Source organism: Nycticebus coucang, chromosome 3, assembly GCF_027406575.1.
Source record: "Nycticebus coucang isolate mNycCou1 chromosome 3, mNycCou1.pri, whole genome shotgun sequence".
NCBI lineage: Eukaryota > Metazoa > Chordata > Mammalia > Primates > Lorisidae > Nycticebus > Nycticebus coucang.
The window spans coordinates 126311246-126335015 of NC_069782.1; the positions used below are offsets into that span (position 1 = coordinate 126311246).

A 23770-nucleotide genomic window follows, 5' to 3' on the forward strand; every position below is an offset into this window, starting at 1 on the left:
AAGGGACTTTGCAGATGTGATTAGGTAAAGGATCTTACGATGAAGATGTGAACTTCAACTATCCAGGTGGGCCCAGTGTAGTCACGAGGGTCCCTACAAGGGAAAGAAGGAGGCAGGAGTGTTGGGTCAGAGAATATATAACTGAGGAAGCAGAAGTCAGAGTGATGTAGCCAGGGAGCTCGGGCAGCCTCTAGAAAGTGGGAAAGAAAAGGAACAGATTCTTGACTCCCCTGAAACCTCTGGAAGGAACACACCTCTGCCAACATCTTGATTTTAGCCCCCTGAGTCCTCTTAGCAGCTGCCCAAGCTTCCGTCAGAGCTCCACCATGTCCCTTATAACTCTTTGCCTGCTTCCCCCACCAGACTAGAAGGCAATTCAGGCACTGCCTGTCCCTGTTCCCCTGGCACCAGCAGATTTAGCAGCCTGGCAAGCCCTGGTATCTTTTTGGCGGCAGCCACTGTCCCATACAGCGGGCTCCAGTTTCATGGACTTGCCACCAAAATCAGTGCTTTCTGTCTTATCCCTATTCTATTTGACCTGCGGTTAGCCTTGACCTGTGGCCTGGAAGCATGAAGCCAAATGTTCAAGGCTCAATGCTGAATTGCAGGATAAATAAACCCTTTTGGGGCTGGTACAGTGGCTCACGCCTATAATCCTAGCACTCTGGGAGGCCCACCTGGTAGGATCACTTGGGCTTAGGAGTTCGAAACCAGCCTGAGAAAGATCCAGAACCATCCACCACCACCACCTGCCCCCACCTTACTAAAAATAAGAATATTAGCCGGGCATTGTGGTGGGTGCCTGTAGACTCAGCTCCTCAGGAAGCTGAAGCATGAGGATTACTTGAATCCAAGAGTTGGAGGTTACTGTGAGCTATGATGATGCCAAGGCACTCAACCCAGGGCCACAGAGTGAGATTCTGTCTCACAAAACTAAATAAATAAATAAAGTCTATTGGGCAGAGTTAAATGGAGTGTCTAGGGAGCCAGCCTGGGTACCCCTCTTTGAGAGTTGTCATAGAGAACCCTGAAGATGGCCCCTGCTTCCTGGAGGGTGGGAGAGCTTGAGATGGGAATAAAACAAGAAGTATGCATCTTTCAGTGAGTGGAGACAGACGTGAGTTGGCATCAGGGGTCATGGTGATGACATGTACACTGGTACACTGACTTGCCTGTTGATTAGAATGGGCTAGGGCCCAGCATCTTCTGGTCAGACCCTCCCCTTACACTAAGCACTGTGGCCCAGGAGGTTTTGCTTTCTACTTGGGATTCCTAGCCAGGTATCAGTAGGCCAGGGAGCTCCAAGAAGAAGCGATGGGGGTTCCTCAAGTGTGTGTCATATAAGGCAAAACATGCTCATTCAGAGGCACCATCTCTGGTTTGTAGCTGGAATCCTATGGTTTGGAATCAGCTTGCTGGTGCTGTACTGGTTGGCTGATGCTAATGAGAAACACTGCCTGGCAATTGAGTAATAAAAATATGGGAAGACATATTATGAATAAGGATGTTTTAACAGCCCAGATCTTTCAAATGCTGGGTTTGGGGAGGGAAGGGAGAGGTATCAAAAAGCATCTTTCTGGTGACATGGCCAAAACCACTGTCTCCTGTGTTTGAGCTTATTCCTGTCCCCATACTTCCACCCTAAGCTGTAGGGCCAGGAGCCCTAAGATGTCCATCTCTGCGGTCAGTCTGGCTTTGGCCCCACTGTAAATGTGGAACATCTTGCCAGAAGCCTGATCTTTTTCCCAGGGGAGCTCTGAGTGTCTCCAGCTCTTTTGGGCAGTTTTGGAGTAGAGCGGTTTAAAGGGGAGATACGAAGTAGATAAACCCAGCCCCACGTCTTAACCTCTGGTTTTTTTCCCCTCAGTTCTCTCAGGTCCAGCCATGTACTGACCTTTGCTGAAGAGATGCAGGCCTCTATCCGGCCAGCTGTTGGAGCCGACAAACGGCCTGGCCTGAGTGGACCCTCCCATGAGCCTGCATACCAGAGTAGACTCCGGCTGGGCTCCTCAGATCAGGATTGGGCCTGAATGCAGCCTGCAGTCAGTTGAGGACATTAACCTGAACAAAAGTGCTTATCTTTTAAGAAAAATAGGCCTAATAAAAATATTACCAGACATCCTTAAAGCACTTGACTCTTCGCAAAAAGCTTGTTAGCAAAAAACTCTCAGAGTTTGGTAAGGGGTATATTTTTTCACTTCTTAATGAGGCAACTGGAGATTTGCTAATGTGCACTGACTCATCTGAGCTAATTTTTCTATGTCACAGTTTAATAGACTCAGAGCCAGTTTTGCTTTCAAGGATTTTGAATAACTGCGTTTTACTCATCTGGCCATGATCCTGGACCTGGAATATGGTCCTTGCTGCGGCAGGGCTGCCATAACAGAACACCTTCGACTGGGTGCCAGTGTCGTGGGGATCTGGTGAAGGCTGTCTTGTCTTCCTGGCTTGCAGATGGCCTCTTTCTTGCTGTGACCTCACATGGTGCATGGGGGCTGGGGGGAGACTGAGAGCCAGCTTGCTGGTGTCTCTTCCTATAAAGACACTAATCTCATCATGAGGTCGCCAGCCTCACGACTTCAGCTTCTTCCTAAAGGCCATCTCCAAATATCATCACACTGGTTAAGACTTCAACATTTGAATTTAGGGGGAGACACAATTCAGCCCATGGCAGCCGCTCCTGCTGTCTGTATTAGTTTCCTGCTGCCCCTGTAACAAATTGCCACAAACTTAGTGACTTAACACAATTCTTACCTCACAGTTTTGGAGGTCGGCATTTTGGAGGCTGTCTATCAACAGCTACCCAGTGTCCACCGACAGCTGAAGGGATCGACACGTCACTGATTCATATAGTGGGATGGTAGGAAGCCATTAATAGGAATGAAATTTTGAAAAGTGCTACAACATGGATGGACCTCAAAAATGCTATGATAAGTGAAATAAGCCAATTGCAGAAGGGCCGGTACTGTCTGATTCCGTTTATATGAGGTGCTGAGAAGAGGCAAAGTCGCAGAGACGGAAAGTAGAAGAGAGGCCCCCGGGAGCTGGTGCAGGGGGCAGGAGTTACTGCCTAAGGGGTGCAGAGTTTATTTTAGGGTGTGGTGAAAATGTCTTTGGTTTAGATAGGAGCAATGGTTACACAATATCATGAATGTATTTAATGCCACACCCAATTGTACACTTACAAATGGTTAAAATGATACATATGTGAGATATATTTTACCATGATATAAAAAGTATTACAAAGGAACAGAAAAAGAGGGCTCTGAGAAGGCAACATTCACTTCCATCTGGGGAGGGAGGAACTGAGGAACGGTGATGGGAAGGCAGCGTCCCAGCAAGCCGAGGGAGCAGCAGGGGCAGCAGGGATGGGGGCCCACGGCTCAAGCACAGAGAGCTGGGAGGCCTTACTGGGGCTAGTTGAGGCTCCCCCTCACTCAGTCACTCTGCTCTTCAAGAACACTCTGTGGTTCCCTCTGCCTATCCCCTGTCCATCACCTCCTTCTAGAACATTCTAGGTCTAGACCCTGTCCACTCCTCTTCCCAAGCCAAGCTCCACAACACTCTAGAACAGTGGGACCCTGCTCACAGGAACCAGATTCACACTGTCCACACAGTGCTTCCTCCACAGGGACATCCTTCATCCTTCCTCTCCACCCTCCTGTGTCTCCCACGTTCTTCAAACCCACAGCCCCAGAGGACACATGAGCAATCTCCTTCTTCCTTTTTCTCTATTTTCTCAAATTTTCTACAATGAAGAAGCTGTCTGGCATGATGAGGAAGAACTCCCTCTGGAGTCACACTCCCTGGGCTCCAAGCTTGAATCTGCCAAGGACTCGCTATGTGACCTGTTCACTTACCCGCTCTGTGCCTCAATTCTCCTGTCTGGAGATAGTAACAGACCCATTGCATAAGACCGTACTAATTAAAGTGAGGAAATGAACATAAAGTGTTTAGCACACAAGTGCTTAGCAAACAGTAATTATTAGTATAACAATTACATATTGCTTTGGTATTAAATTTTATTTTGAAAAATTTTTGCATGTTAGCTCAAACATTTTTAAATGCCTTACGTAACTAAAAAACTAAATCCTTTCTCTTTCTTGGTTTTTCTCCATTTCCCAAATGTTCAGTATGTTAGCAAAATTACTTGTATAATTTTTGAAATGGTTTGTAAAAAATCTTCACCTCCCAAAGTTATTCACAATAGCCCCCTCCTGCGTGCACGCCTCTCTATTCAGAACCTTCTGAGGCTTATGAATTCCGTCTGTCTCCTACTGACTTTTGTAATACTGTAGGAGAAGACTGCCGGCTTTTCATGCTTTTGAGCGCCTAAAAGTGCAGGGCACTCTGCATTCACTGGGCATTCTCCCAGAGTGACCCACTGACCGCTCACCCGCTCCCCCAGCCCTCCCAGGCCCTGGGCTTCCTGGGCTGTCCAAATCCTGGCCTGCATGGTTCTGAGCCAGCCGGGCAGAGTTGGATTCAAAGCCCACAGCCGGTCGCCAGGGCTGTCTCGGCCATTCATCCATCTGGGCACATCAGGCCACTCTGGCATGCAGGATGTCAATCTCAGGCTACCGCCCCCTTCCCAGAGGCTCCCGTGTTGGCCCAGTGGGATGCTGGCCTTTTTCACTTGAACCTTGACAGCAGGCACAGATTTAATGATTGGAAAGCACTTTGAGAATCCAGAGTGCTCCATAATTGCCAACTCATAATCCCCAAATTGCTTTCTGCATGGCTGCAGGAGGAGAAGCATCTGCTCTTGGGGTCTTTGCTTACTTGGTGTAGCTCTTACATGGGGATCAGGCCAGGCAGAAGCGAACAGGGGCTCTACCCAAGACGGGGCAGTCCCTACCTAAGACTCTTTCTGGAAAGCAAGGCTTCCCAGATAAAGAGGGGCTTGACAATAATGCTGCTTCTTGGGCCCCTCCACACCTGCTGGCACAGGACATCTAAGAGTGTGAGCCTGGGGATCTGCATTTTAATAAGCTCCCCACTGATGACTCTTACACTCTAGTTCAAATACTGATGGTTTGGAGGTAAGTGCATGGTTCAAGGTCAAGTGAATCTGGGTTCTAATCTCAGCTCTGACCCTTATTGGCTGAGACCTTAGTAAGTTACTTAACACCAGGCCCCCAAGCTGTTAACAGGTCTGTCCCCAAAAAATGAAATTGTAAAGAGGTTCACAGTCCAATTAATTTGGGAGATACAACCCTCTACGTCTCCCCTGGGAGCTTTAATACGCATGTGAGCACATTAAAGGGTCTGGAAAGTCATCTCCAAAGGACTCTGCTGCACTTCCCAAATTTGTCTAATCACGAAAGCTTCTTTTTGTCATTAATGCCAGAAACATCTTGACATCTCAAAGCTCATGAAGTTCTTTCTGGAAGAAGGGATGTCCAAGCAGTGATGGGCAGCATCTTAAGGAGTCCCCTGGCTGTTCTGGCAGGAAGGAGGCCCTGGCAGGCAGCGGGCAGCTCCAGAGCCCCATTCCTCAGCACCAGCCATCTTCAGACAGAGGCTGGTTCAGCTCCACAACTCTGCTGCCTGGCATGGACATGTCACAATATCGAGGTCACCTTCCTGCTTTGGGTAATTTCCCTTGAAGGCAAGACAGATCCATTTTTAACAGCTCTTCATTTCAGCTGAGAATGCCCTCCTGCCTCTGATGGGGGCTGGGGCCTGGGATGGGAAGGGAAGCTTTGTTCTTATGACCAGTGCTGACAGTTTAATTAAACCCAGCTTGAGACAGGGTCGATAGGGTCAGGCATTCTTCAACAGGACTCCTACAGAATATCACATCCGCGCCTCTCCAACCACCAGGGCCCTGTTAATGAGTTATGGTGGTCTTTACAACAGGGATATAAATAAGGAGAAATAAACACCCTGGGCTGCCCTTAATCACCCACCCCCACCCCTTCTAGGCCCAGCAGAGACACAAAAGGTCGATCTTGTCAGGATACATATTGGTTTCAAGGCTAAAAGGAAGCCCAGGGGAACTGGGTTTCCAGAAGTGGCTTCTGGATGAGGAGGAGAATGCAGCCAGCAAGAAGAGGGCTGTGAGGCAGCAGGGAGACCCCTCCCCAGACATGGAGGCCAGACGCAGCAAGGTGAAGGGTAGGCTGAACCCCCTGCTCCCCACCTGAACCTGGGTAAAGACTGGGTTTTACAGCTCTAAGCAGTCAGGTTTCAAATATGTCCCTCTAGACCTAAATTTAACCTCTGTGTACATTCTGTGTATGTCCATGAAAACGACATTTCCACACCTGAGGGCTGGCTATGAAGTAATGGAGCCAACCCTAAACCCCAGCACACCTAGTCCCTATAGGAGGCACAGGTCAGCTGCTAAAGCATTTGTCCCTACCCACTCCAACCTGCTGGAAGGTCAGAGGGTGGCCGCTGCTCTCAAAGAGCACTGATGGCAGACTGTCACCTGCTGGGGAGTCAGGGCATACCTGTCCATCTTACATAGACATTACTCCAAGGGCTCTCAGCATCTGGTGCAGTGCTGGGTCCCCGGGAGGCCCTGGGAACTACTCGACCAGTGGGTGGTGGGTAGCAGATGGAAGGTGAGGGTGTGGAGGGAGAGCATGAAGGGATGAATTAGGGGGCAAAGGAGTGTCTGGGTAGGTTTATATTTGGGCTGGTAGACACTGGGTGAATCTAGGTGGGCAGGTTGGAGGAGGAGCTGGGGGATGGAGGAATGGATTGGTGGGACTGATGAGTGAATAAACAGAGGTGGAAGCATGGTGAGTAGATAAAGAAACAGGTGGATGGAGGAAGGGATGGTAGGGTGGGGGGGCACATGGGGAGGTGGGTGGGTGTGGGAGTGGATGAGTGAGGAGGTGCAGGGTGATACGTAAGAACAAGCTCCAGTACAAGGTTCAAATGTGACCAGTCCCTTGGGCATATCACAATCCTCTGAGCTCACATTTCTTCATCTGTAAAATGGGAGAAATACTGACCCCGTAGAGATCTTCTGATAACGAAATCAAACACTGGAATTGTTCAGCACGAGCCTCCTCCTAATCATTACTGTAATGACTACACTTCCCAAGACTTTTCACAACAGCCCCAGGACAGTCATGCAGCGAAAGGGTGTCCCAGGTGGTGCACATCTTCAATGCCCCGACTCCCCCCAACTGTAGACAGAGAGTGGGGTGTGCTATCTTGCAGGGGTGGGGGGCTGCTGATTAGGAACTCCAGGCCCACCCTCAGTGGAAGCTTCCCCAAGTAGAGAATGTAAATTCAGGACACCAAGAAATGTGTCCAGTGCAACGTCACCTACCTGTTCCAGGAGAGCACACAAGAGACAAAGAGCAGATTCCCTTCGTGAACATCCTGAACCTGCGCACTGACCGCCCCAACACAAAGTCCAGTCCTGCCCACAGCACACCCGCCTCCCTCCGCAGGGGCACCTAAGCCCTTCCCGAATAAAACAAAAACAAAATAATCCTGTTGGGGGAAGCTCCCTGCAAAGTGAGGGGGTGATTGTGAGCTAAGAGCCGTGAGGCTGAGCTGCCAGAGAGGAGGGGTGAAACCAGCGCTGAGGCTGGTCAGATGCGCAGGGGTGCGTCGCTCTGGGAGTTAGGCGTGCCACCCTCCAAAACAGTTCCAATGTGGACTCACTTGCCACCTCCTGGGCACCTCCCTTGTGCCCCAGGGTTCCCCTCTGACATAAAGCCACACCTCTCTAATCCTCACATCAGCCCCATGAGGTGACCATTATCTTTATCTCAAAGAAGCACAAATAGGGATCAACGGGGTTAAAGAAAATGCTGCAACGTCCTGTAACCAGCATCCATTTTCACCACAGACTACAGAAGCTTTGCCTCCCTTTTAAAAAACTGGGAGGCTTCCTACCATAAAAATAATACGTGCTTCTTAGAGAACATCTGAGAAACATGGAAAAGAAAAATGTCACCCACAGGCAAGCCTGTTGGCCTTTTGCAGTCATTTTTCATGCATTATTTAGAGTGATTTATCTAGTGATCGTGCAATTTTGCATCCTGGCTTTTGATAGCACAAACATTTATCTGCGTTACTTGACATCTTTCATAAAGGCCATTTTCAATGACTGCATAAATATTCCATCAAGTAGATACATCATCGTTTACTTACCCAAGCCCCCAACGTTGGGACATTTAGATTATTTCCATGTTCTTTGCAATACTCTATACCTAAATAATGTCCCAGTGAACATGTCTGTGCTCCACGTTTTATTATTTCCTTAGGGTAGATCCCCAAACATGAGATTTCTACATCAAGGTTTAACCCCGTTTTTATGCTCTTTAGGCACCCTGGCGGGCCTGGAACCTAATTCCAACTCAGCATCACTCTGCTCTGTGGTCCAAGGCAAATCACCTCACCTCAGATCCCAAACATGAAAAGAAATGGATAGACTAAACCAACACCAGGGAAACAGTAGTGAAGAATAACTTGTGAGCAGATTTTAACTTTTAGAGGCTACACAGATGAAATCAACTGAAACGCGGACCACACCACCTACATACTTTGTGACTATGCCTTACCCTTCACATTTGGCCTCTCTCCAGCCCATTTTCATGCTGGTTTAGCATAACAGCCTGGGCATGAAAGTCCATAACTTGCTCCAGATGGAAAGGATTAGTGATGGATCCCTCCAAAGCAAGGGGAAGGTCAACAGGTGAGAGAGCAGGCCCACCAGGCACTGCCTTCTGAGGGAGTACCTCCCACCTCAGGCTCCTGAGCCTCACTGCACCAGCTGATCACACAAGCCCACACCGGGCACAGGGGTGACCTCCTGACCTAAGATGGGCCAACCAGATTCTCTCTCCCAGAATTTGAAGGTGGGGAAAGACACTGTTGGGGTCTGAGCCCTGAGGTCACAGAAAGTGGGAGGTGAATCTGCACGGTGCTAACCCAGGTCAGGGCAGAGCAGAGACACTGCTGATGAGGCCAGGACACTGGTTTGCAGGGAGAAGCAGAACAACAGGGTGGATGTTCAGGAAGAACCAGAACAGTCCCTCACCTCTCAGTCTGGGCCCCCACTAGGGCCAGCAGGGCCTCACTTCCTGTCCTGAGGAACCCGACCACCTGCTGGCTGGGCCTGCACAATACCCACCTCCACCCTCCCTCTCCCCAGCCTGCGGGGTTCTGTTGCTGGACCCAAGTGCTCCTTGGCCAGACCAACCGGGAGAGTTAACAGAGATGTTTTAAGATGCCAGGTGCTTGAGTCAGCACAGCAGGGTGGAGGTAGGGCAAAGGATATTAGCAAATAGATCTTTAAACACTTGCTCCTGTGTCTTTCCCTATAACCACCTCCAAGGTGAAAGACTCAGTGAGCCTAGGCACCAGGGACGTGCAACCAGATTGATAAACAGGTTCGTTAAATCATTTCCCCCAGACTGTGTCCTCTGTGAGGTGGCCTGTGGAGGGGCCTAAGATGCAGTGGCCTCAGCTGTAAACTCAAGTCCTGGGCTGCCCTAAGCAGGGCATGTGGCATGGGAGTCTTCCCAGAGTCCTCCTGGCTTGTATACCTGCTTACAGCCGAGACCAAGAAACATCGAGAGCTAAAGAAAACAGCCTCCCTGCACCCAGATCCAGCTAAGCTCCTGGATAAGAAAATTCTCTTGCCAAGAGTTAGGGAGCCAATGCCTGAAGAAAAAAAACAGTGTTAGGCAAAAGTTCTGGCTCTAGAGCTTCTAAATATCCCCCAAAGGGCCACAAGACTTCCCCTGAGGGCCCTACTTCTGGACGTCCCTCCATTGGCCGCCAACAGCCCATCCCTAAAGCAGCCAGCCCAGGACCACCAGGATGAGAATATCTAATGTGTCTGGAGGCCACTGCCTCTCACTGGCTCCCAGGTCCATGGGGTGCCAACAGCAAAAGTAACACAGACTCCTGTCCTCTTCAGTGGCTTTTCAGGCCCCACTGGGCAGACAAGGTCCCAACCAAAGGTTCTTAGGTTACCAACAATTAAGGGAATTAAAAAACTTCCCACTCAACATTCAAAAACCTGACAACCCTTCAAAAACCTAATAAGAATATTTGGTAGTTCTAGATAGTTATAGAAAGCAAAGCTAAGAGAACATAAGTTATTAGAAAGCAGATTTAGAGCTCAAAGTTAAGAAGAATCTTCTAAGTTGCTGATTTATCTAGCAATGGAGTGATACCAGTGGACGTGGTAAACTCCCCATCCCTAGAGGAAGCCAAGCAAAGACTGCAGGACCACTTGCTAAAGAGCTGCAGAATAGATTCCTTAGATGATCCCAAAGATCCTGCCCAACCCAAGATCCCACAAAAGGAAATTGACAGGGGAACAATTCAGACACATTTGGCAACTCATGGAGTAGCAGAATTAGCAATTATCCTTTAAACTTGACAGAAGCACATCGACAGCAAATAAAAATACAACTTAACACCATGGTTAATAACATTAAAGTCTACATTACCGTAAAAGGTACAGCAAGCTGAAAATAGAAATAGATTCAAGAAGGGCTTAGTTGAGTGAACATTCAACCCAAGGCAGGTTACCAAAGACAATGGGACAGCCACCCACAAACGCTGGCAAAGGCTGGCATCACAGTCAACAAACATGCCCGCTCCAGAACACCCCTGTGCCCGCACTGTCAGCATCGTCTCATGAATTTGGATGAACTGCGGATTCTTTTAAATGTTTGCCATGGAGAAATGCTCACGCGGCTCCTTCCTGCAGAAAGGGCCCAGCCTTTGTAGCCCTGAACCCTTCCTGCCAGGGGACAGGGGGGGCCAAGGCCATAGGAAAATCCAGGCCCTACCGACCACATACTGGCCTGCCCACAGAGTGGGGATAAAACCTCAGAGCGAAGTTTCTGGCCACAGAGCATCACTCACAGTCTCGACAGAGCCTGGTTATTCTGAAACAGCAGTTCTGGTAACACGTGCAGCTGGTTCCGGTTCAGTCGCCTAAAAAAGAGAAGAGAAGAATCGGAAATTGCCTAGATGTGCAGGAAATTCAAAGGACTTCTCAGAAAGCACCCAATTCAGAGTCAGAAGGCCCAGGGTTCAAATCCTAACAGGGTCAGCATGTAAATTCCGAGAAAATTACCTTCTCTGGGCCTCAGTTTCTTTATCTACAAAGTAGAAATTCTGCCATCCAGCCCTCAGGAGGATAAGAACAGAATTTCTGTGAATGCGTCTAACCAACTCGATTTCCATATTCATCATCACCACTTCACACTTGCAAGCCCCATGTAATTCACAGGGCACTGACTCTGACACTGCCCCTGCTTGGGAGTTAGGTACCTGACTACACGGGGACTGTGAGCTAAACCCTAACGGGGCCACACTGTCCTGATTTCTAGTTGCACCCACATTTGGCTTAGCAGTGGTTTAACTTATTTGCCTGTTTGTTTGCTTTGAGTCTTTTTACATAATGAACTAGCTTTATTGATTCTTTTATCAATCTAATGAGAACGCATGTTTTTTAAAAAGGAAGCCTCAAATAATAGGAGAAAAACACTACGTGTTTCTTCCTCCACAGTTTATGGTCACCCTTCCATGTCAAACAATAGAGCATTACCCTTTATTTTTAATGAGCGAACAGTATGTCCACAATGTTTAATTTCCTTATTGGTGAACAGACCTCTTCTCAGTATTATGAACCCAAGTCTGATTCTGGAATATTTCTTGTCAGGAATATGACCTGACAAGGAAACATACTGGGGGGAAAAAAAAAACAAACTCAGACTTGTCCTAGGAGGGCAGCAAAGTTTGACCAGACTCACCTCACGTACCTTCAGCAACTAATTCTCTGACAGACAGTCTACAGTGTAGCAAGGGATACTATGAAAATTTTTAAAAACTATAGTAGACAACATTAAATTTTAACAATTTCTCTTTAGCCTTTACTCTGCAGCAGCTCTGAGCATCAAGGGAGAAGGGTGGTGACACTTGCAAATCGCAGAATCCTGGCCCATGGGCCCCCAGAAGGGCATCGCCTGGGAGTTAGTAAGAGCTGTGACACTTCGGGCACTACCCAGGCCTACTGAAGCTGAATCTGCATTTGAACAGATCCCCAAATGACTTGCGTGCATGATAAGGTTGGAGAAGCACTAATGTAAAATTCAGCCCCTATCATTAACCCACCTAGAGATGATTTAAAGTATACGGGAGAATGTGGGTAGGTTATATGCAAAAACGACGCCATTTTATATGACAGACTGGAAGATACAAGGATGATGGTATCCAAGGGAGTCTTAGGTACCCAATCCCCCATGGATACTGAGACAGCCATATGATAAACCATCTTACCAAAACCTTTCTTTCAGAGGGAAAGGGGGAAAAAAACTTAATTCTATGTAGCCAGCAGTAATTGGTCTGCGGTTACCTCCCTGAAGGTCATCCTTCATCTAATATGTGAAAAAGGTCAGGGCCGCCACATCAGGCCCCATCATGTTCCAGCACAGCACAGACAATTAGATTTGCAACCTTACATCCAGCTGGAAGAAGTTTACTTTCAAGGGTGGGCTCCTAGAGAAACACATCATTGCCTCGGGAGAAAAAAGTGACCACAAATATAATCCTTAAAGCAACAGGAGTAGACACCAGATATCTCCAAGTTCCTTAACCTCAGACCAATAAATTAATTCTGTATTTACTCTGTCTGGTAACCACTGGGTTTTATTTTGTTTTGTTTTCCCCCAAGACTTTCTCATTTTCCTGGCTTCAATTTCTGAAAAACATTTAGGTGGAAAAGGTATTCAATGCCTAGTTTAAAGTGGAAAATCAAAGGACACAAGAAGGAACCCAGCATAGTGAGAGACATGCAGGTAATTTAGGATAAATTAGTAATCACCAGGCACAATTAGCCCTACTAGGTGCCAGGCACAAATGCTTTATGGGCATGACCTCACCATCAGAGAAAAAGTGGCGTGAAAGGTGGGCTTCTTTCTCTGGGCCACAGCACCTTGCACATATGCACACACCTCCCCTTTCCTCATAACAACCCCCATCCCAAAAGGTTTTACTGCCACCATCTTGCCACGTGGCTTGGCGCTTAGGTGGTGCCCAAGATACGTTTGCTGACTTCACTGAATTGTCCCTCTTTGACAGATGAGGGAATCGGGGTGCCAAGAGGCAAGTGACTCTCTCAAGGGATTGCTGAGTAGTGGATGTGGGATCCCAAAGCCTGTCTTTCTGTCCTCCCTGTCTTGGCCACCCTTGCAGTACTGTGCCGACCATCCAAGCATGCCCACTGCCTCCCAACTGCTGACTGGCCAGTGCAGAGCCAGCGGGACAGCATGCTGCTGCCTCTGTACGCCAGTCTGTCACTGCTTATAAGAAACAGTCATGTCCATTCCCAAACCCGTTTAGGGCAGGGGTACTTGGAATTCTAACTATATAATTTAACACCTACATAAATTAATGAAAAGAAGTCATCTCTATGAAAATTAAGTAGAATGGAAAAATTCCACTTCCTTTTTATTGTGTGTGAATGTTTTGCCTTCACATGCTTTTAGAGAAAACAGCAAAGAGAGTTACATGGAGAATGTGGGGTGAGGATATCTGCCAGGCTTCTCTGGGCCACTGTATCACCCATGCCCTGTGACAACTCCCACAGCTGCAGCGACTCCCAGCTCCATCCTCAGGTAGAGGCAGGCTGGGCATGGGGTCCCTCCCTGAGTGCCCCACCCACATCACCCTCTCAGTCACAGCCCCTCCCCCGCCCCACCCTCCTGAGCTTGAGCCCCTGGTACTCACAGCCGCTCCAGTTCCTTCATGTCATCGAAGGCCCCCCGTTCCACTGCTCCAATCTGATTCTCCATCAGCTGCCTGGGGAGCAAAGGGACAAGGACAGCTACAGGGTGTGGGTCTAGGGCTTCAGAAACAGCTGGCATGAGGGAGGAGCAGAGGAAAACTCTGCCAGGGCAGCGTTTGCAAGGGTGACACAGGAGCTGTGTCCAAACCCCTTACAGACCCATGTCCTGGGCTCACTGGACAAAATTTCCTCCCAGCTTTGCAAATTCCCCACCCCGGGCTCCTTGGCACACCCAGCCTGACAGCAAGATGCACTTCCGATCTCCACCCATGCCAGCCCCTCTGAGGCCACCCGTCGTGGCAGAGGCTGCGGGGCAACAGAGTACCAGGCCAGAGCTCTGAAGGCACGCTCAGGGAAGTGAGGCCAGCAGCAGGCGCACGGGGCTGGCTCTGCGCTGCTGGCATATAGGCCTAGGACTCCTCTGGCCCAGAAGGCACATGTCCAAGGGACAGAGCAGGGGGACCAGCCAGTGTCAGGGGGAGGGGAGCCTGTGCCAAGTGGGCAGAGCCCACACATGCAGCAAACACGCTCTGCAGTTGGCAGACAATCCCCTCTCCTGCCTGCACCCCCACTCCGCCTAGCCCCATCTGCTGAAGAAAAGAGTGGGGTGCCTGCGCCAACTGAACCACCTGTCTCCATGGGACTCTGCCTCTCCTCACTGCCAACATGCCCTGAAACCCAGAGCGTCCGGCTGTTGGGGCAGCATTTTTTACCAATAGATTGACTGTTGGGTGATAAATGTTGAGACAATATGTTTTTCTTCTGCATTTTCCCCTCTGGACTCAAAGCAGGCAGCTTATGTGCCCTGCATGGGCCTCAGAGGAGGTTTGGGGCAGGACAGGACAGGGGCAGAGCTGCCACCAGACACTTCTCTTTCTCTGCTTTGTTTTCAAAAACCTAGCATGTCAAGGAGCTTCCACTGGAGGCCTAGGGGAAGAAGGGAAGGGAACACCAGGAGAGAGGGGTGGGCTTTCCCAGGGCCCCCTCTATGTGGACTCCCCCAGAATCAGAGGTCAGGTCAGTGGATGCTGGAGCAGCAAATCCCTGCCCAGCCACTGGGTCAGCTCTGACCTCAGAGTGGATTGGCTGCAAGGCCCCCAGGCCCTCCAAAGACCCCGGAACTGGAGAACCAGTAGTTCTGAGAGAATTGAGGCCTCAGGACTTTTGCATTACCCTGTAAGTACAGGGTAAGGGAACATATAATTATCTGATGTTGTATTTGCCACCAGCCAGATGAAATGAGCTCTGAGTCAAAACTGAGTTGATACAGAGAAAATAAAGAAATACAATTCTTCCCACACTCCCGAGTTGGTGGGCTGAGCTATTCTACATCAGAAATCACGCACGCTGTGGCTCCCTCTGCACAAAGCAGGAGACGCCCAATAAAGGATCTGCCCTTTCCCTTCACTCTTCACCCCTGCCCAGCCTGACATTCCACTGCCAGCAAGTAGTCAAGGTTAGCCGAGCTATGCTGCCACCTCCAACATCTGCCACTATCAGGCACTTAGGGGAGTCGCTTCTGTCCTCAACTGGCTTCACCCACCTCCCTCTCAAGAAGAGGGGATATGCGGGTGGTGCCTGTGGCTCAGTCGGTGGGGCACCGGCCCCATATACCGAGGGTGGCAGGTTCAAACCCGGCCCCGGCAGAACTGCAGCCAAAAAATAGCCGGGCGTTGTGGCGGGCGCCTGTAGTCCCAGCTGCTTGGGAGGCTGAGGCAGGAGAATCGCCTAAGCCCAGGGGTTGGAGGTTGCTGTGAGCTGTGTGAGGCCACGGCACTCTACCAAGGGCAATAAAGTGAGACTCTGTCTCTACAAAAAAAAAAAAGAAGAGGGGATATGGCCTTGCTGGGGAGACTCTCTAGGGTACAGATTCAAGCCAGGAAGAGACCCCTCACCAGGAACCTACCCCGCCAACACCTTCATCTGGGACTTCCGTCCCCTAGAACTGGGAGAAAATGAACGTGTGTTGTTGAGACCCCTCCCCACCCCTGTCTGGTATTTTGTTACAGCAGCCCACAAAGACTAAAACAGAGACCTAAAGATTCTGTGCGGCCACTTGGTCTTCCCTCCCACCTAGGAGACAGCCAATGGCCAATATGTCCAACCACGCCCTGTGCCATACCTGGCTTTTTCAGTCATGGGAAATAGTGGCTGCTCTGGGTCAGAACTCAACATCAATCCCAACCTACCCCACCCCCAGAGTATCCCAAGACTGACTTCAACATTAGGAGACCCAGCTGGCCTACATTCCTCCACCCTGCAGCCAGGGCTCTGCCTAGGACCCCCACAGCACTGCCAGGGGTCGGGGTGGGAGGGAGGTAAAAAATGGGGGCAGCACCCCTACTCACAGCACTCGCAGCTGCTTCAGCCCCACGAAGTCATTCTTATGGATCCGGGAGATGTTGTTGCCATTGAGCTCCCTGGCAGAGGAAAGCGAGAAGGAAGTGGTGAGATGGCCAGGTGGCCCCCAAGTCTCAGCTCCTGGCTCAAGCCAGTCATCCCTCCAATAGGGCTAGGATGTCCCAGCTAAGCCAGGGACCCCAAGTCTGTTTCAAGGTCCAAAGGCTGAGTCCTCTTTGTAGCCAGAACAACAGGACCCTGTGTTCATCTGCAGCCCAGTCCTCCCACTCCACCCACTGTGGTCAAAAGTTCTAGGTACAGCCATGAGCTCAACCCAAGTCCAAGATACTTTGAGAAAGATTGAGTTCCCCATCCCAGGTGTGCAGCAAGTGCTTCCACTGAGCTCAACAACACGTGGACCCCTTTTCCACACACCCCAGAACTGGGCTTCACATGAGGTGGGAAAGTAGTTACTGTGCCCATTTCACAGAGAAGAGAGCTCAGTAGGGGCAGAGGGGGCGTAGGGCACCAGTTGGGTTGTGACAGCAGAGATCTGAACCCATGGCCAGATCCTTCTGGCATGGGTTGCTTCTGCCAGACCCAGCTGTCTCTCCAAGTCGACAAGCTGATAAGGCATTCAACACATGGCCATCTCCTCACTTCCCCTGGGCCTTAGGAGCAGCTGAAAAAATCCATTCCCTGCCCCTCCTCACTTTGCTAACAGCATCTCTCAAGGGGCTTGTGGCCTCCCCAGGCTAACATAGCCACTGACAAAAGCCCCAGACCAAGCCTCTTCCCCACCCTAAATGCTGGCACGCCTTCTCCATGTGAGATGGCTCTTTCTAATTTAAAGGTCTTTTTTGACGGAACTAAACACCCATTTCTGAACCTCACTGGCAGTAAACCCCCACCTGCTCCTGCTGTAACATGACCATTCTTCAAACGTTGAAAACATCATTGTGGAACCCTTTAAAATCAGTTCCCTTCCTAAGAAGGATTGGCTAGCTTCCTCTGGGCTGAAACTTTCATCCTGAAACCCAAAACCTCAAGGTATTTCTGGGCATTATTATTCATAGTAGTAGTAGTGTTATTATTATATGTCAGCATTGATTAGAAGAGCAAAGTGTTAAACAACTTAAATGGACATCCACAGCACATTGCTTGGTTGAATCCAGCGTGTTGGAGAAACTGAATACCATGCACAGATCTGTTTGTCTTGACAAGGAAAGCCACACAGCACAGAATGTGGAGACAGTTAACGAGACAACCGTTTTCTAACTGTTTTCTACAAGCCTACTTACATATAATAAAAACACACACACGTACAAGCACTGATACAGTTATGTGCAAAACAGGAGCTGGGGGCCGGATGCCACATCTTAGTGGCTGTAACTGCTAAGTGAAGGGACTCGAAGTGATCTCAGGTTCTTTATTATACTTCTCTGCATTGTTTTAATTTTTCAGAAAAGGACTTCTAAGCAAGCATTATATTCATTTATTGCATTTAAAAATAATAGTATTATGTTCATTATTGAATATTTTCCCGTTTCTTTTTTTTTGAAGAATCAAGACAAAAATGAAAATCGCATGTAATCCCATCGCTAAGAAATAACTTCTGTTAGCATTCTGAAATATTTTCTCTCAAGCCTGTTTTCACTGGATACAATTTTTATGTAGTTGAGATATCAACAAATGTTTACAGCAGACTGACTTACTCTCTGCAGAGCATTTTGCAAGGCTGGGCGTGGAACTCCCACCAAGGCAGAGAGGCTGGGGGCGGACTTCTGACCTCTCATGTCTCTTCTCCCTCATGTTGCACCCTCTCTTCTCACCCTTTTGCACTGGCCCCCACTGCGCAGACAAGGGGGTACACTCCTTAGCTGAGCCCTTCTCCTCACTTCCTACGCCCCCTCTGCCCTTACTCAGGAAAAGACCTGAGACAGACAGGGAGAAAACAACTACGCACAGATAGCAAAGCAAATACAGCCTCCCTCAGGAGGCCCTGCTGACGAGCAGTGCAGACCCAGGCCCACCCAGCCTCGTGGCCGTGGCCTGCACTCTGACACCAGAGCTTAATGCCTCTTCTCAGGGGAGAGACTTCACCCCAGAAGGCAGTCTGCAAGCTCTCATTAAGCCCCCAGGTCTGAAGGCCGCTGTTAAGGAAGCATTATCACCACTGAGCTGAGAAAGTGACCTTCACTGAGGAGCCCACCCACTCCCTCTCAGCAGGGCAGCCCACCAGGCTGGAGCTCCCAGCCTGGACCAGCCCCTTGTAACCCTTGAGCCCTAGAAGGAGCCTGCTAGAATGAGGCAAAGAGGTCATTTTTCTGCAACGCCTTGTTCCTCCAACAGGTGGTCCCTGAGACAGCCCCCTCAGCAAGCTGCCTGCAGGGTCTAGGAGATACTACTGGTACCTTCAAACCATGGCAGCCAGAGCAGCCAAGTGGGAAGAACCCAGGACCCAGAGCTACTCTGGGCTCCCTGAGGTTTTGCCACCAGAACCACATCTACACCTCTTATGGGGCACCCACTGTGTGCAGGCTCTGGGCCTGCTCCCAAGCACACTACATCTCCTTTCACCCTCATAGCAGCCTAAGAGGTGAGTCAAGTTCTCCAACTTGCTGATGAGGAAACTGAGGCACAGATTAGTAACGTAACCTACACAGTGCCGCAGTGCTAATAAATGGAACATGGGATTCCATGTTCTTTCTCTTACATCACTGTGCCTCGTGTTGCTATACCCTAATCCCACCCCTTCCTTCAAGCAGTCATGCCTTGGACAGGGCTGAAGAATAAGTTGGGTGCTTTTGACAGGAAACACGTACTCAACACCATGTGCTCTGCCTAAGCCGTAATACCAGGGAGCTCCCAGCCCGGCTGAGCTAACCATGCTCTTACTAGCTAAAAGCTTCATCTCTGATGCCAGACTGCCCAGCTTCAAATTCCTGCTTCCCCACTACACAAACTAGTGACCTTGGCCCGAGGTTCCAGCTACTGGACCCTGGCAGGGCCCAGCTGAGCTGGGAAGAGCCAGCAACTAACTATCCTGCAGGGTCCAGCACCCTGGAGACCAGGGAGGACCTCTGAGAAAGTTCTCCCACTCCCAAAAGCAGTGAGTTCACACCCACTCTTCTCCCAGCAAGGAAAAATACTCCAGTGGCAAATGGCTTTGATTTCTGTCAGTTCCTGTGTGGTCCTAGCCTGAAAGGAAAACCTCATTGGTAAAAGAGTTTGGAGAAAATCCTCCAAAGCAAAGTCACCTAGGGAAAAACAAAAACACACAAGGATTTCTTGAATCCTCTCAGGAAATAAGAATTTGATCCCCAACATCTGGGCGTTTGCGATAAACTAAAGAAACCCTTGGATTTCCTGGGGCTGCAGGAATAAATACCCTGGACCCTTTGTGGGGTATTTGTGGGGGGGTGGGGAGGAATCCCTGTGCTGGGGACCAGAATGTTCTTGCAGTGGCCCAAGCCTGCAGTGACAATGTGGAGGCTCACCCTTTCTTCCAGGCCTCCAAAAAATAAACATGCATGCCCTGACTATAAGCAAGACCAAGCCTCCTGGGTTTGGGAACTGTACACCATACATCTCGGCTCTTTGCTTTGAAATCTTACCCTGGCTAAGTACGCAGTGCAGAGATTCTGCCGAGTCAGACAGGGAGAGCTGAGGGGAGAAAGAATTTCCCTCCCCACCTACCGCTTAGACAGTGCTAAAGGGGCTCACAGCCGCCCAACACCCCCTACTGCAAGCTGACCTGGCTGCACCCCTTCCCCAATGCCCACACCCAACCTACACCTGCATCCTTGCAACTGTACATACAGAGCTGCCTTCCAGGCTCCCCACATTCACTCTGCTCCCCTCCAACCTGTTCTCTAAGCTGCAGCCAGCATGGCCTTTTCAAGATGCAAATCTGATTATGTCATCCCCACTTAAAGCCTTCAGGGGATCCCCGTGGCTCTTGGATTCAACACAAAAGTCTCCTTACTATGAATTTCAAGTTCTCAAATGGCCTGCCTTGTCCCCACCTACCCAGCCAACTTGCCTGAGCTCATCCCCCGCCTCATTCCCTCCTGGGCAGGGCCTTGGGACTCACCTTTCCTCTGCCTGGCATGCTCCTTCCTTTCTCTTGCCTAACTCCAGCTTCCCCCCCAAGAGGCAAACCTTCCTGTCACAGGTCACAGAGCGCCCCAACCTTCTCGTCTGTAGCACAAACCAAGGGCACTTTTATATTGATTTGGGGGTCTCCCTTACTGATGTCTCGCGCCCCACCTTGAAGACACAAGCTGTGTTTTTCTTGCTATTGCATCCCCAGGGCCCAACACAGTGCATGACACAATGTAGATGTCCCAGTAAATATGTCTTGAACACAGGAATGAATTTGCATTCAAATTGGCATGTTTCAAATAGCACTGGGATGAGTGGGTTTTCCCTGTTTCCCTGCTCTCCCCCCAAAAAAAGATGTCAAAAGAAAATGCTCTCCACAAATGGATATAATCCCCCAGAACTCAACACACACAGATGCTGCCCTGTTACCAAGAACCTCCTCTCATCCAGTACCTTCCGTTCTCATAAGTGAGCCCTATATAAGCAACAAAATAGTGTCCTTGGGGTCCAACCTGCCAAGCAAGACAGCTGGGTCATTCCTGACACCCTCAGCAGGACAGAAGAAAAAGATTGTCTTCCTCCAGCCCAGACATTCTGGAGCTTCAGGAGAACCAGGCAGCAGGTGGAACCCCCAGTATAGCACTGTCTTGGCTGCTTCCTAAACATTAGCACTGTGTGGTTCCCACCACAACTCCTGGAGGTGAGTGTCATTCATATCGTCTTACAAATGAGGAAACTGAGGCTACCCGTTAAGTGGTGCAGCTGGGAAGCCAATCCAGGTGGCTCAGTGTTTCAGCCAAATAGCTCAGGCCCTCAAGTCCTAGGCCTGGGCTTGGATCTCTCCTCCCCACTTCTGAGGGTGGTTCTATGAGTCTCATCCCTCTAAAAAGGGGGTAACAATGTAATATACCCATTAAAGTTATCTGGCAAGTGGTTGGTGAGGATCTGATCAGAGCCAGGGGTACCCTCAAGCAGCAGTTGAGGTAGGGGGTCTTGAAGGTCCAGAGGATGCAGCCTGGGGTTTCAGAGATGTGAAGTTAATAGGGAAAGAACTGGTCCACAGAGCAGCTGCACTCCTTGGCCAAGTGTCAAGGAGACTCTGAAGTCCTGGAGACCTGCGCTCAGAAGGGCAGAGTGAGCCTGGACTCTGACCCCAGGAAGAGGTGGCTGTGGCTCTGAAAGGCAGAGGCCTCTGGCAAGCCTGTCTTGGCCCTCCAAGTAACAGACTAATTTTCTCCTCGGCCTCTTTCATAGGAAAATACCAGCCCCACTCCCAAAGCTTCTCTGCCCCTCCATTCCCTTCCCAGCCCATATGGCCTCAGGGCCTTTGCCCTCCTGCTCCCTTCACCAGGAACAACCCAGAGCAGCCCTCTCCTCCTCCCCTGCCCACCAGCACATGGTTCCTGGCTCCCTCTAGACATCCTTCAGGCCTTTATTTAAATGCTCCCCAGAACCAGCTTTCTCTAGAAACCCACTTCTCTCCTTCTCCAGAGCTGGGAGGGCCATGTGGAGTTTGTTCTATTAGCAGTCCTTTGTGGAAGGCCAGTCACCCATGGAGGCTGTTAGGGGGAGGCCACGTCTGGTTTGCTCACTGCAGTGTCCCCAGCAACTGCATGGGTGCCTGGCACATAGTATTCACTGAATATAGGCTGACTGAGCAACCCTGCCCACTGAACCTGGGGGCGCTGGCACATCATGGCCGAGGCCTGACACTCACTCTCATCCCCCACCAGGCCTTCCCCACTATCCTTAGCCTCAGCGGGGTTCCCAGCACCACAGTCCTCCAGTCTTCCAGCTGAGCCACAGCCTGGCGCCAAGCCCCAGCGCCAGGACCACCCTCTACCATGTGCCCAGTAGGGAAGCCCCAAGGAGCAGTCAGGGCCCCTTGCCAGGGCAGATTTGCCACTGATCCCATCCTGCCCTTGTGCACTGGGCTCCTGGGCACCCATCTCATTTCCTGGCTTGAATAATAGCAATAGTTACACTGGTGTCACAACCAAGACGGTTCATTTCTGCTTCCTGATAGTACCTGGATCAATGGATTGTTATCAGTCTGCTTCACAGACGAGGATGCTAAGGCATAAAGAATTTAAGCAACTTGTTCAAAGCCATCCAGCTGAAGTGCATGTAGGGTAAGGAGCAGCATGAGCCCTGGCATGTCTGACCCCAGGCGCCCAGCTCTTTTTTTTTTTTTAATTTTTAATGGTGGTAAAAAATACACCTAACACAAAATTCAACATAGCCACGTTTAAGTGTATAGTTCAGTAGTGTATTGTACTACTTAAAAATGAACATACGTAGGGGGGCGGCGCCTGTGGCTCAAAGGGGTAGAGCACCGGCCCCATATGCCACAGGTGGCAGGTTCAAACCGAGCCCCAGCCAAAAAAAAAAATGAACATACGTGTATCCACACTGTCCCACAACCAGTCTCCAGAATGTCTTCACCTTGCAAACGGAGACCCCTACCACCAAATTCCCCCCAGCTTGCCTTCCCCGACCCCTAGCAACCACCTTCTACCTTCTGTTTCCATCAGCTTGACTCCCCCAGGGACCTTGGGTAAGTAAGATCATAACGGTATTTGTTATTTTATGACTGGCATGTTTCACTTGGCACAAAGGCCTCAATGTGCATCACAGCATGTGTCAGAATTTCCTTCTTTGTTAAGGCTGAATAATATTCCACTGTCCGTGCTAATCCATACCACGTTTGTTTAACATTCACCTGGCAATGAACACTGGTTGCTTCCTCTTTTTGGCCATTGGGACTAACGCTACTACGAACACAGATGTACAAATGTCTCTTTGAGACTCTGCTTTCAATTCCTTGGCTACACACCCAGAAGTGGGGTTGCTGGATCATATGGTCATTCTATTTTAATTTTTTGAGGAACTTCTCTACTGTTTGCCATAGCAGCTGCACCATTTTACAATCTCACCGAGAGTACAGAGGGTTCTAATTTCTCCCCCTCCTTGCCAGCGCTTACTGTGTTTTTTTGATAGGAGCCATCCTAGTTGATGTGAAGTAGTCAAGGTCCAGCTCTTAACCCAACTCCACGGTACATTGTGTTCTGAGGTCCAAACTGCACCCCTGTCTTTTTGTTACCAAGTCCCTCCCATGATCTTGCCAATTCCCTTTTCAGATCTGGGGGCCACCCCAAAACCACAGCTTTGCAGCCAGGCCCCCCCCCCAACAGCCTCCATACCCTTGGCCTGCCCACCTGCTCTCTTGTCACAGCCTTCCCAGGCCCCTGAGAGGCCTGGAACCCAATTCTGCTCACCACTCTCCACCTCCAGACTGGACACCCCCTCCCTACACCAGCCTGTGACTTGGGTCCACCCTCCCCAGATGTGTGCAGGCAGGAATCAATCATAGCCAATGTGCCTGTTTGGCCCAATGCTAAGCACAAACAGGTGTTTTGTAGGTGCCAAATGAATGTCTGACAAATACATGAATAAATAAAAGAAGCCAGACTTTATTAAGCTATATAGAGCAGTCTCAGAGCCTCAATACCCATGGATTCTCAGTTCATGCACCAGCTA

General features: G+C 49.8%; 1 protein-coding gene across 1 annotated transcript in view; it reads right to left on the reverse strand.

Moving 5' to 3' along the window:
- Nucleotides 1-23770, reverse strand: part of SLIT1 (slit guidance ligand 1) — a 177273-nt gene that overhangs the window by 143404 nt on the left and 10099 nt on the right. The window contains exons 2-4 of the mRNA XM_053584668.1: nucleotides 16132-16203; nucleotides 13726-13797; nucleotides 10858-10929 (exon numbers count right to left, since the gene is read on the reverse strand). Coding sequence (XP_053440643.1) covers nucleotides 10858-10929; nucleotides 13726-13797; nucleotides 16132-16203 — 216 coding nt within the window. The remainder of the gene's footprint in view (nucleotides 1-10857; nucleotides 10930-13725; nucleotides 13798-16131; nucleotides 16204-23770) is intronic.